This window comes from Hirundo rustica, chromosome 4 (genome assembly GCF_015227805.2).
Source record: "Hirundo rustica isolate bHirRus1 chromosome 4, bHirRus1.pri.v3, whole genome shotgun sequence".
NCBI lineage: Eukaryota > Metazoa > Chordata > Aves > Passeriformes > Hirundinidae > Hirundo > Hirundo rustica.
This window is the reverse complement of record NC_053453.1, coordinates 1,376,633-1,390,580: the sequence shown is the minus strand read 5'-3', so window position 1 is coordinate 1,390,580 and position 13,948 is coordinate 1,376,633. Positions and strand designations below refer to the sequence as shown.

Sequence of the window (13,948 nt, the reverse complement as noted above, 5' to 3'; positions counted from 1 at the left end):
CAAACTCTGGCTGTGTGGCCAAGGTGTGAATTTATTAATGACGAGAGCCTGGGGCACAGCCGGGTCTTTGATCACTGGTTCTTGCCCTCCTTAATGGCAGCATTGGTGTGTCCCAGCTGAGCTCAGTTTTTCAGCCAATTAACTAATGAAAGCGATTATCTCAGAGCTGGGAGTAGGTTAAAGTCATCTGGATGGATTTGTGATCTCGACCTCAAAAGTGCAGGATTGTTACCCTCTTGATAAACTTTGTGTTCCTGTGCAAACACCTGGAACTGAGCACCACGGAATGGTTTGGGTTGGAAAATTCATCTCATTCCACCCCCTGCCATGGGCAGGAGCAGCTTCCACTATCCCAGGGTGCCCCAAGCCCCATCCAGCCTGGCCTTGAACACTTCCAGGGATCCAGGGGCATCCACAGCTTTTCTGGGAAAACCTGTTTTGTTTCTCCTCTGTGGTTTTACGTGGCCAGGGTTGGTGAGAAAGGAAAGTCCTCGTGCTCCCATTGATCCATTGGGGTGTGTGATTCCTTACCTGGCTGTCCTGGAGGGATTTGTGCTGTCCCTGCTCTTCTGGCACGAGTTCCATGGGGTTGAGTTTGGGTAAAACCAAACCCTTGTGCCCAGCTGGGCAAGAGTCCAGTGGGCCCTGAGGGACAACCTGGAATCCTGGGGACAGCTCCCAACAGGAGAGGCCTGGAGGGGCTGGAGCGAGTCCAGGGAGGGAACAGAGCTGGGAAGGGGCTGGAGAAGCAGGAAAAGCTGAGGGAGCTGGGAAAGGGGCTGAGCCTGGAGAAAAGGGGGATCAGGGGGAGCTGGTGGCTCTGCACAAGTCCCTGACAGGAGGGGACAGCCGGGGGGGTTGGGCTCTGCTCCCAGAGAACAGGGACAGGAGCAGAGGGAACGGCCTCAGAGTGGATTTTAGGGAAAATTCCTCCATGGAAAGGGCTGTAAAGCATTGGAATGAGCTGCCCAGGGCAGTGGTGGAACCCCCATTCCAGGAGGGATTTCAAAGCCCCGTGGATGTGGCACTCAGGGACATGGGCAGCGGTGGCCTTGGCAGAGCTGGGAATGATTGGACTCCGTGATCCTAGAGGACTTTTCCAACCTGAGTGATTCTGTGATTGTCCTATCCACATGCCCGAGTCAGGCAAGAAGGTATGGAAATGATCTGGGATCTGTGTTCTTCTGCTCCTTCCCACGTGTTTCAGGCTCTTACCAGTGGTTTTGGGTACGTGAATAAAATGTGAAAAAGATGAAAGAATGGACTTCATGTTGACGGGGACAGAGGGAATTCATGCTCTGCCAGAGTTTTCTGAAGTGATGGTGTCTTATTTCCAGCTGTTAAATGAAATAGTCTGGGAATTCCACAGGGTTGTCCATAGAAGTCTGTTTCTCCAAATAGCTCCAGGTTATGGAATGTTTAACTGGCCCTCCTGGCCTTTTCTCCAGGAAATGATAGAAAATCCAGAGTCACTCCTCACATGACGCTGGTGGTGGCACAGGGCTGTGACACCCAGCTGAGGTGTCCATAGAAGGACACCTCAACTTGTCCCACGTTCTCCTGGAGCTCCACCAAGGAACTCCAGCGCTGTCTCCAGGTGGGCTCTGGAGTTACAACCTTAATTTGGATTTTCCTTTGCCCCTGGTGTGTTTTTAGGATTTAACTGGCTGTCCCCACTCCGGAGACTCGGGAGTCAGTGGGTGGGATCCTAATGAGGGATTGTGCCGCCTGTCCACTGATTTATTGGAATGTCAGCACGAGGCAGACGGGACTAATTGGAATCACAGGCACAGACAGTGATGGGGCTCTTTGCTGTCTGATCTGATCCTGGCTCCTGTAGGCTCACAGAATCTGCCACACCAAATCCAGGGCCTTCAAAACCTCTGGCTGGTCCCAGTTGTTCTTCCAAAGCCGTGGCTGCATTCCCATTCCAAATCAGAGTAAGGCAGTGTAATAACCCCCAGTTTGCCCATTTGTAAAGCTGTCACTACAGCTCCTCTATTAGCAGAGCCATTTGAAAGATTTATCCTCAGCATATGTTGCTTTTTAAAAGGGGCCAGATTGAGAGCTGAGGGGGTTGGAGCACAAAGGACGAGCCGCCAGATCCGACTGACAAGGGGAAAAAAAAATAACGGGAATAACAAGTTAATTTTTACGGAGTTGTTGTTGCTCAGGAGAAAATGTGAAGTTGTGGGGGGTATCATTACATTCCAGTGGTGGTCAACAAACTGAATGTAACAGGACATTAAAGGAAATGGGATTTAATAATAGGAAAAGCTGAAGTTAGTGAACTTTGTGTTTCGCTTGGTTAATGGGGTGACATTATACGGGGGCTCTGTTAACGTAATTATTGCTGTGATACCCGAGTGTTTTACACACATTTAGTGCTGCCTCGCAGTATTTCTGTGTGATGGGCGGGAATTCCTGTGGAATTGCTGGGATTGTTTAAAATTGCGGTGGTTTTAAAGCAGGGCTGGATGCATTTTCTACCCTGCTCAGAGCATATTCGAGAAATGGTGTTACCCGTTGTGGGAAATAATGCCTTGACTTTGCTTTTGTATAATTTTAAAAAGGGAGAAATGGTGGAATCCTCCAGGTTTGGCTTCATGCCCTGGGTTCACATGAAACAAGGAATCAGAGACCTATAGAGAGAGGGATTGATGGAGTAGTTAGGGCATTTATCTTCTGTGGGATTGGATTTAAATTACAAATGGATCCACGGAGGGCGATTTAGTCCAGTGGTGGTCATTTGGGGTTATCATCTCTATCTCGGAGCAATCTCGTCACTTGCAGGCAGCTTGGCTCCACCTCAGTCTGGTTTTGGGCTGGAAATTTAGGGATTGGAGGATGGGAAAAGGAGAAATTGGGTGCAGAGAAGCAAAGAGGCGGCTGGAATAGGAGCTGGGTTTGCTCAGTTCTGTATAAAGTGAAGATATATCAATTATTCATTTATTTTATTGGTGACAGAGGATGAAGTAGGAGCTCATCAAAGCTGGATTTGAGGCTGAAGGTGCTGTGCTGAGCTGGACATCCCAGCTCTGCTCCCCAGTGCCTGGAAAAGCAGCATTTTACATTTCCCTGTTCCCTGGACATGCACAACTGGGGGTTTTTTGGTAATGATCCCATCCTGCCCCTGCCGTTTGGAGCATCTCTGGCTTTGCAAACATTTTTCCATTGGGAAACTCAGGCTCTGTGTACCTGGACACCCCTAAAAAGGTCCTCCATAAATGAGGAAGAGACAAAACCATTCTCCCCAGGTTTCCTGCTCCGGGGTTCACGTCGTAAAGACCCTGCACCTGTTTTAGGGGGTGAGAAGCAGCTTCATGGCATAGAGGGAAGGAAGCTGCTCCCTGTTTGTTCTCCAGAGGAATTCATGGTGTCCTCAGGAGTCTTTAGGGGGTGAGCAGGATCAAAGCCTCCCCAAAACCTCCGTGTGGGGGGGGGCTGCTGGGGCTGTTCCACACCAGGGGATTTCCCCCGAGACACGCAGAGCTCTGCTGGAGCGCAGCTCCTGGAGGGAGCCAGCGTCACCCCCGGGGCTCACCAGAGACAGGGGCTGGGCTCAGAGAGTCTTCAGGGCGCAAACAAAGCTTGAGTTTTATCAGGTTGGATCTAAAACCTCCGCAAAGACGTGGAGCAAACTGGGGCGGCGAAAGCCAGCACCAGTCCCAGGATGGTTTGGGATGGAGGGACCTTAAAACTCACCCTGCCATGGGCAGGGACACCTTCTGCTACCCAGGGTGCTCCAACGTGGCCTCGGACACTTCCAGGGATCCAGGGGCAGACTGGGAATTCCATTCCTTCTCTGGGAACTCCATCCCAGCCCATCCCCACCCTCCCAGCTGGGAATTCCTGCCCAGCCTCCCATTTAACCCCACAGATCTTTCAGCTCAAGCCCATTGAGCCATTCCTTAAGCAAAGCAGCCCCGTTCCCTCATCCCGCACTGTCACTTCGACACGCAAAAGCAGTCACACGGAGAGAGGTTTCGCAGGGCAGATGTCCTTCTCCGATCCAGCTCAAAGCTGAGACAGGGCGGAGAGAGAGCCCCTTTGTTTATTTCTTACTTTTTATACATTTGTGGGTCTAGCAGAAGATGGGCTTTTAGAGTTTTCACCCCTCAGCCAACTGGCCAGACCAGCCGTCAGTTACAATCTTTTCAGGTTAGAAATATGCAAACAAAGGACAGAGAATGAAAAACAAAGGATTTGTTTATGTTACATCTGTGGGGAAAAGGTAAAACTGCTTCTAATATTGTACCATAGCTAAAAGATCTGACTCCATTTATGAAAAATCAAAAGGCTATAAAAAACTCAGAAAAACTAGGGTAACACTGCACAGTATTTTTCCCGGTGTTTTCCCGTTGCCCAGGGCTGTGATGCTGACACATTTCCTTCCTCAGCCCTCCTCTCACGCTGACAACCCTGAGTTGTACAGTTTTGTTCCTTTTGGAGCTCATTTTCTCCAGGAGGGTCCCCCAAACTCCTGCCTGCTCCTTGCTCAGATTTCCCCCCCCTTTTTGAGGAAATCCCGCCCGGCTCTTCGCTGAGGTTTGGCAAAGCATGGAATTGCCTCTGATTCCTGAAATTCCCCGCTGTCCTTGCAAGAGATGAGAGGATGGAGAGCAGGAGACCAAAACATGCCAGAAACTTCCACTGGGTGGGGTCTCGGGATATTTGGGAAGGACGAGGGAGGAAATCTGAGCTGCAGGGCACGAGTTAAGCATTTCTCCACTTCTCAAACATTCCTCCACGTCGTGAATCTCTAGATCTGATTAATTCTGCCTCTACATCTCCTGGGCCCAAATATGAGCCAATATTCCCCTCTGGAGACATCAGAAGAAACTGCACCTTGAGAGAGCCCCGTTACGTCGGGAATTTGTGTCCTTCAGCTGGCAGCTGAGCATTAAAGAAACAATATTTTTATCAGCGGTCCAGAGCTAAATTTTAATTTAATTTCTTTTCCGGAGTGTTTGTGGGTGTTTGCAGGACCTCAGAGACAACAGAACACTGATTTTCCTGTCACACCTGCAGGGGAAGGAGGCTTTTCTTACCTCAATCTCATGGCTGAGCAACCACAACACAGAAATCGATTCTTTAAATCTCGTGGGTTTTTTAGCTGCTGTTAAAAAAGAGAAGTCCTGGGCCCTTTCATCTTCCCAGCACTAAAGCTCTCAGCTCTGTGGGGACACAGAACCTTTTTACAGCAACCAAAAGAATTACCTCGAGTAGCTGAGCCTCTTTATGGTTTGGGAATTTGTGTTTGTGCAGGGGAAGGACTGAATTTGGTGATTTATCCAAAATAACCCATTAAACTCAGCTTGGGGTTATGGGAACAATTCTGGCTGGGGCTGCCAGGTGCTTGTAATTAATTATTAATTAATATTTTAGAAAAAAACACCCCCAAATGTCATGTTTGCTGCGAGCAGCAGTCATTCCTCTGGTTGTCACCTTTCTGGGTGTTTTCTAGGCTATTTAATATTTCAAACTAAGAGAAAATTCATGGATTTTGTCTGGTATTTGATGCTTTTTTTTTATTCTAGTTTTGCTAATATTTAAAACACACTTGAAGTAGCAGAACCTCCTCTCAGTCTCCGAGAGATGTTTACGCCTCTTTTGGGGGTAATTTTAATTTTAATCGCATTTTGGGGTCACCTAGAAAGGATCTTAAACCTTTTTTCCTCTCTTTGGAGTGACTTTGTACAGAATCAGCTCTGTTACCTTGCATGGCCGCGACGTTTATCGGCAAGGTGTGAAACATCAGTCCTGGGGTGGCTGATCATGGACCAAAATAATCCCCAGCAGTGGCATTTTCAGGCAAAATAATGTGATTTCTGTAACTTTAGGATCTGATTGAATTGGTCTGCAGTGGCAGTGATCAGTGGTCCATGGGCTACAGTGAATTATTTGAATTTAATTGTATTTATTGTGTTCAGCACTTGTGTAATGATCAGGATCTTTTGCTCTGGGAGCATCTCCAGGCCTCACTTTGCCCTTCCAGGGCCTGAAGGGGCTCCAGGAGAGCTGCGGAGGCAATGGGAACAAGGCCTGGAGGGACAGGACACAGGGAATGGCTCCCAGTGCCAGAGGGCAGGGCTGGATGAGATCTTGGGAAGGAATTCCTGCCTGGGCTGGAATTGCCAGAGCAGCTGTGGCTGCCCCTGGATCCCTGGAATGTCCAAGCCCACGTTGGACATTGGGGCTTGGATCACCCTGGGATGGCGGGAGGTGTCTCTGCCCATGGAAGAGGTGGAGTGAGAATCGTTCAGGTCCTTTCCAACCCAATCATTTCCATGATTCCGTTGACTCTCTCTCAAAATCCCCACTTAGAGTTGAGGTGGCTTCCTGAGTGTGTCACGGACAATGTGGGATCTTTCTCTCTTGGTTTAATGTGTCCTCAAACTTCCCTGAACTCACACTCCTGGGTATTTTATCCTTAATATCCTTGAATCTGGGAAACTGTTTTGGACTTTTCCTGTTCTGTCAGCAGCTGGGATCCAGTTCAAGGGATTTCTGATGTTTCCTTAATATTTCCTTTCTCTGTGGAAGCTCCCCAAGAGGTTCATCCCAGGTACCTGGATGTTTCATGACTAAGGCAGAGTGAAGAGAACAGTTCAGGATCACACAGAAACGAAATGTAAATTCGGGCTGAACATCAGAAAAAAGTTCTCTTAATAAGGCTCTGGAATATTTGATATTTTTTCCTGTCACTCATTTGTTTGAGGAGGGAATTTCAGATACGATTACTGTCGTCGTTAAGGCGAGGAGGCATTGATGCTCTGCGCTTCCAATGCCTTCGGTTTCTTTTAATGATGTTTTAGAAGACATCCGAGCACAAGGAGTCAGAAGAAAGCCTTGGGAAGGCAGCAGTTGTGGGTTTCTAAATCAATCCATGCAGCTGTTTTAGGTTTTATGCTTTTTATCCCACATTTTCAGCTTAGGTAAGACAGTGCTCACAGCCAATTAAGTCGTGAGTTAGAATGAATTAAATTTTCTGAAATGAGGCACCTTTTTTTTTTTTTTTTTTTCCCCTTTTTTAATCCAAATGACTGTCATTTACCAAAAACTACTTCATTTCCCTGAAAGTGCTTTTCTGTCTAAGGGGAATGCTTAATTGCAGCCACCAATCACCTCAAATGCTTTTATAGGAGGATAAAACAAGTTGAAAATTGTGCATCATTTTAAAAATGCAGATTCTGAATTCAACATAAGGTGCAAATTTCTATTTTTTTTTTTCCCCTTGGCTGCTCTTTTGAAGAATTCCACCCTAAATCATCCATGACATCTCCTAAAAGTGCCCTTCAAAGCAGGGACATCCCTCTGAGCTTTTTTTTTTTAGGATTTCGGGCAATTCCCAGGAATATCTACAGTGACCATGATCCAAAATTTGGCGTCACCCCTCAATCTGAATTTTTATTCGGACAAAGCATTTTTGTATTTTGAAGGTGGGACACGATGGTTCTGAAATCAGGCTGGGACAGCTGGGAATGCTCACTTGGAGAAGGGAAGGATCCAGGGAGAGCTTCCAGAACATTCCAGGGCCTAAAGGGGCTCCAGGAGAGCTGCAGAGGGGCTGGGGACAAGGCCTGGAGGGACAGGACACAGGGAATGGCTTCAGATTGGAAAAAGGGAGATTTGGATGGGATCTTGGGAAGGAATTCCTGCCTGGAGTGGAATTGCCAGAGCAGCTCTGGCTGCCCCTGGATCCCTGGAATGCCCAAGGCCAGGTTGGACACTGAGGTTTGGATCACCCTGGGATGGTGGGAGGTGTCCCTGCCCATGGATGGGGTGGAATGAGATGATCCTTGAGGTCCCTTCCAACCCAAACCATCCTGGCGTAAATATTGATTTCTGTGGATCAAATTGCCTTTTTTTTTTGCCATCTAAAAATTCCATGGATGGCTTGGATGAGTAACCCAGCATTTCTGGAGAGGGACTCTTGGGATGTATTTTTTTTTCCATGCTGTTGAACACTCTTCTGCTCTTTATAGAGACTGAATTCTGCCGGAATAAGCCAGCCAGCAGCATTTGAAATTGAAATAAATAAATAGCACCGTGCGTGGCTGTGAATGTGTGGCTGTGTCTGCCAGGCAGAAAATAGGGAATGTCAGTTGGTGCTTTAATTCCACCCAATGTTTCCCATTTCAAACACTCATTTTCAGTTTCTTGTCGTTTCGCTGGTCTTTTATTGCCAACTGGGGCTGGTTTTTTACAAAAATATGTCTGAGATGCTTGGGGCTTTTTTGGAGAAGGAGAAATACGTGGAATTATGTTGAGTTTTCCTTTGGCTGAAAATTTTCTCTTTCCACATTCTCAGTAAGAGGAACAGTTGGATTAAGGGTGTGGAAAATAACCCCAAATTTGGCTTATTTGGACCCCTTGAAAGAAGCGCCGTGCTCACACCTCTGCTTCATGGCAGCCGAAATTCCCAATGGACACAATTCCGGCCGGAGCTCAGTGGGACCAAGCCAAAGGCCGGGGCTGGTTCCTGAACCAACTCTCGCCCCTCGTGGTGTTTTGTGGGCTCCCAAACCTGCTGGGCTCCTGGCAGAGAAACACAGGATGACGGAGTGGGATCGGGAACCAGGGAATGTAAGAGAAAAATGGTGAAATTCCCACAAACAGGAGGGGTGAGAGGGCAGGAAGAGGAAAGCTGGGAAGCAGAGAGCCCTGTGGGACTTTGTGGCAGAGTTGTCACTCCTGGGGTCACATTTATCCAGTCGTGTGTTGGTGTGACGCGGGAATTCCCAATGCTGTGACATTCCCTGACCATCCCATTCCTTGGACAAGACCAGGATCTGCTGATGTCCCGGTTTAGGCCAAATTTGGGAGAAAACCCCCGGATGGGGTCTCTCTGAGGAGCAAACGCAAACAACCCCACCCCCAACCGGTCTGGGAAAGAACTTCCTTGGAAAGAAGTGTAAAAAACTATTTTATTTAATAAAGCGCCCACAAGCACAAAGAATGAACAATATGAAATAATAAAAGCTCTCGTCCTGGAGTGAGATGGCAAATTGAGACAGTCCTTGCCGTGGGTGTAGCTCGGCTCTCTCTCAGTCTCTCCTCAGTCCCAGTCTCTCCGGCACTGCTGGAAAATGCCGAGGTCCAGGCCCTGGTGAGGGCAGCTGCAGCCCCCAGAGCTCCCCTGGGTGTTTTCAGTCCAGAGCAGGTTTAAACAGTCGCAAAAGAAAGGAAAAAACAAACATCCAGGGAACTTCTCTGCCCTAGCTAGCTGAAACTAACTAAAAGCAGAAAGATCTCTGTGCTGCAGTCTCTCCAAGCCTCAGGCAAACACCCAGCCCGGAGAGGAATGTGGAGGAGTCAGGCAGTTTTCTCAAAACAAACTCTGCGCTTCTCCTTGCTCTTAGAACCAGTCTTAAAGGCACAAAACTCGATATATAGTACAAACAGAACAGACAACTGGGGATAAAAACGTCATAAAGTCACCCCAGGACAGCTGAGCAGAGCAGCACGGGCCCACGGTGTCGTTACGAACGAGGCTGTGATATCCTGCACAGCGGGGCGAAGGGAGGTGACACAAACAGCTCTGAGCTCTTCTCTCTGTTTGACTTTGCATCCTTAATTCATGGAATCACAGAATGCTTTGGGTTGGAAGGGACTTCAAGGATCCTCCAGTTCCAACCCCTGCTGTGAGCAGGGATACCTTCCGCTGTCCCAGGCTGCTCCAACCTGGCCTTGGACACTTCCAGGGATCCAGGGACAGCCACAGCTTCTCTGGGCAACTCTCACTTCTCTTAAATACCAAGAATGAATCATGTTTTCCATTTTTAATCTGTTCTTATTGGAATTCTGAGTAACACTCCCAGTCCAGGGCATGGAGGGTGCACCAGTGCTGCCATTTAATGTCCCAGAAGGATTCCTGGTGCAAATCTCACCTGCACCTGGAACTTTGTGACTCTTGCTTGAGCCCCCTGCTCCTGAGCCCAGCAGGGTTTTGAAGGTTGGAGCTCCAGAGCAGCTGCCTCGGGTGCAGAGCAGTGTGGGGCTCATTCTTCCTGCTGGAAACTTGGAGAGCTCATCTCTGAACCACAGCAGATCCCAGCAGATCCCAGTTGCCCCCTAAGTAACTTATCCACTGGATTATCAAATGCAGGAGCTCCTGGGCCGTTCCCTACTGTGAGCCACACTCTGACATCCACAGTTCATTTTTCTTTACCTTTTCTCTGCTTGCATTGCCCTCGGCAGAGATCTTTGGGGTTAAATGAAGACTTCACTGGTTTCCATTCCCGTAATCATTTCATCAAACTATCCTTGAGCATCCCAACTGAAGCTCTTCCATCCGTGTCCTCCAGTTCCCTGTGCCCTGCAGGGCTTCAGTCTTAATAACTTCCTGCTGCTATCGAGTCGAAATCTGCTTCCTAAGCTCCTGATTATTTGTTCTTTATCGCCAGTGATGCTGAGCACTCACAAATCCCCCCCTCAGTCAGGGCTGTCTGGCAGCTCCCTCGTAATCCATGATTATTTTATGGCTCCCATCAAGGAAAACAGGGATATGGTTTATCCTACATTAGGTGAACCACTCTTGTCTTGTCCATGCCAAAATGTTAAAACTTAATAGGACACATCAAGGAGAAGTTTTCTGGACATGAAGGCACAGCTCTTTGGGGGTGGTGATTAATGCCAGGCACTGGGAAGCAAAAATTCTTGGTAACACTGTTTTCCAGCCCTGACCTTTAGTCTGTGGTGCAGGAGAAACTCGGGAACGCCGTCAGGATGCCGTGGGATGAGGAGCTGCCACTCCTGTTGCAGGTCAGCGCACCTGAGCTCTGATGGTTTGCACATGCTCATTCTCCTTCTAAAAGGCTTCTTTGACTTGGTTCAGCCATTTTTGAGCATTTTCTGGATTTTAAAAAGGTTTAAAAGTTGTTCCTGTCACTTTGCTGGATGATGCTCATTCCCAGTTTGAGCTCCTGAGCTTCTCCTTCGCACCTGAATGGGGTTTAATAGTAAAATTCAAGTTTTGGGGGAGGTTTGTGCTCTGTAAAAAAACTTAAAAAGGAAGAGTGAGAGATTTACTGACAGCCATGAAAGGACGCAGAAATTAGGAGTCCAACACAGTCCCATCAGCACTGGCAATGTCCCCTTAAGGACATGAGTGGTGTCACTCGGAGCTGGTGACATCAGCTCTGATATTTCTGGGATCAGCTCCACGGAGTCTCTGCTCTCTTCCCAGAAAATTCCGCTGTTTCCCTGTTTTACAAAGCTGATTCCCATTCTCAGCCTGTGCAGTGCAGGGGATAAAGCTGCCAGGCTCTCTCTCTTTGGAGAACCAATCATCCAACTGAACTCCAAGGGATTCCCCCCACGGAAGCTGCATTGTTCAGATGGGTCACTCCAGACCCATGGAGTCGACAGGGAGAGGATTTGGGGAGAAAACAGCTCAATTTGGAAAGAAATCATCCATGGGAATCGGCTCCAGAGTCATTGCTGGCAAGGGAAGCGCCTCCTCTGGAGTGAGGAACGTGGAGGGAGAAAATTATGGATAATTAAGGAGATCTCATTGAAGGGTTTGGGAATAAAATCACGGAGTCCTTGAGGTTGGAAAAGACCTCTAAGATCATCAAATCCCACCACTGCTCACCAGCAAACCATGTCCACATCCCTGGTTTCTTTGTCAGGGATGGTGACCACACTTCCCTGTCAGCCTGCTCCAATTCCTGACCGCTTCTCACTGCATAAATTTTTCCTGATGCCCAACCTAAACCTCCCTCAGCACAACTCAGGATGGCACATCTCAGTCCATTATGGCTCCTGATACTCAATCCCGAATTATTTTGGGAGGAATACCAATTCCACTGCCTCAGATGTAGTTAAAGACGTGACGAGGTAATTTCTGGAACAAGCTCCTCCATGGTAACCAGATGGCAGCACAGAAATAAAGAGGTTTTGCAGGAGATGGCAAACATTTGGTGCTAAAATATTCCCAGAGTCATGCTGCTGCTCTGTGTGCTCAGGAATGGGATCCTGGGATGGAACAATAAAGGGTGATAAAAATACACCATAACACAGACGTCCATAATGGTGTCATGCATAGATATTGCTCTTTTTTCGTGGTTTTTTTCTGGATTTTGAGCTGGAATATTCTGCTGTTCAGTCAATTTAGAGGTGGGGAACCTACCTGTGGGAATCAAGTGACCATGCCCAGAGGGAAGTTTGGCTTTTTAAAGGGATTTGTGGCATCTTAGCTTTTTAAATGGTGATTTTATTTTTCTGTGGACATCTTCCCAGCATGTCCCAAATGGAAAAGCCAATTTTTTTTTTTTTTTTTTTTTGACAAACAGGAATTGTGCCTGGGATGTGGATTTTCTCTCATTTTATCTGTCCTTCTCCAGCAATTTAGTCTCTGTCTCACCAACTGGTTTTGGTTTGGTTTGGTTTTTTGGTTTGGTTTGGTTTTTTTGTTGGGGTTTTTTTGTTTTGTTTTGGGTTTTGGGGGCGTTTTTTGGGGGTTTTTTTGGTTTTTTGGTGGTTTGTTGTGGTGGTGGTGGTGGTGGTTTTTTGGTTTTTGGTTTTTGGTTTTTGTTTTGGGATTTTTTTTCCTTAAAACCACCTTGTGGACCTTTTCTCCTCCTCACTTCTCAAGCTGGGACAGTCCATGATCATCCCCACGCCGCTGATGTCCAGCTCTGAAATGCCGGATTGGCAAACGCGACGCCAACGAACCTAAAGCGATTTAATCACAATTCATCCCTTTCCCTTTTCCAGGTTCATCCAGGAGATCGAGTTCGCCATGGAGCTGGGCCCGGCCAAGCAGTGCCCGCTGCGGGAGTTCCTCACCATGTACATCAAGAACATCTTCCTCAACCAGGTCCTGGCCGAGATCAACAAAGAGATCGAAGGCGTCACCAAGGCCTCGGATCCCCTGAAAATCTTGGCCAACGCCGACACCATGAAGATCCTGGGGGTGCAGAGGCCTCTGCTGCAGGTAGGAGCTGAGTGACCACTCAAGTGACCGCTCAGGACGTCCCTGGTTGTCCGTGTCCGGCCATGACCTGGTTGTGTATCCAACAAGGAAAAACTTGGAGCAGGTCCAGAGGAGGCCACGGAGCTGCTCCCAGAGCTGGAGCCAGGCTGGTGGTTTATTAAAATACGGATGTTGATCTAATATCGATACCCAGCCGTGAGGGACAAAGGACTCTCTAACAGTTTAGGGTTAGAAAGCGTACGTTTAATGCGATGGCGGGCAGGTGCGTGGGATCGCTCCCTAAGAGGCAATTACAGAGTTTATTTATTTACAAAAGTGTTGAATACCCAAAATACTTACACTAATTAATAACACTAACACCTCCCCTTCTCCGCTTTGTATTATACATAATTAGCTAAAAAGCTGTTGAGCAGTTTGTTCTTTGGATTGGGTCGGCGGTCTCTTTTATGTCGTAAAAAGAGGAAGTAAGGAGAGTCTTCCTCGTTCTAAACTTTCAGCCTTTTCAATGGATAGCGAGACAAATGGAACCTGGTGGAACTCCAGTTTCCTGTTTCCGTGGCTGCTCAATGGGTTTCTGGATCCTGGAAGATTTACTGTTGTCTGTGTTCTTAGATCCGTTTATCAGTTTCTTCTGTTTCTCATTATAAGCACAGCTAAACAAACACAAAAATGACAAGCAATTAGTTATTTAGATCCAGGATTGCTATTCTAGATCCAGTTCCTTTCAACTAACCATTACCTTCTAATTACTTCCAGCAAAGCTTATCTCTAGCTAAAACCTTAACTTTTCTAAAATCCTTATTTCCTTTGAAATTCACGTCTCACTGGGAGAGCTGGGGGTGCACATCTGGAGAAGGGAAGGATCCAGGGAGAGCTTCCAGAACATCCCAGGGCCTAAAGGGGCTCCAGGAGAGCTGCAGAGGGGCTGGGGACAAGGCCTGGAGGGACGGGACACAGGGAATGGCTCCCACTGCCAGAGGGTAGGGCTGGATGGGATCTTGGGAA

General features: G+C 47.8%; 1 protein-coding gene across 1 annotated transcript in view; it reads left to right on the top strand.

The window, feature by feature from the left end:
* The window catches only part of EXOC4 (exocyst complex component 4), a 287,194-nt gene that overhangs the window by 213,043 nt on the left and 60,203 nt on the right, over positions 1-13,948 (top strand). The window contains exon 11 of the mRNA XM_040062894.2: positions 12,724-12,943. Within this exon, the coding sequence (XP_039918828.1) occupies positions 12,724-12,943 (220 nt within the window). The remainder of the gene's footprint in view (positions 1-12,723; positions 12,944-13,948) is intronic.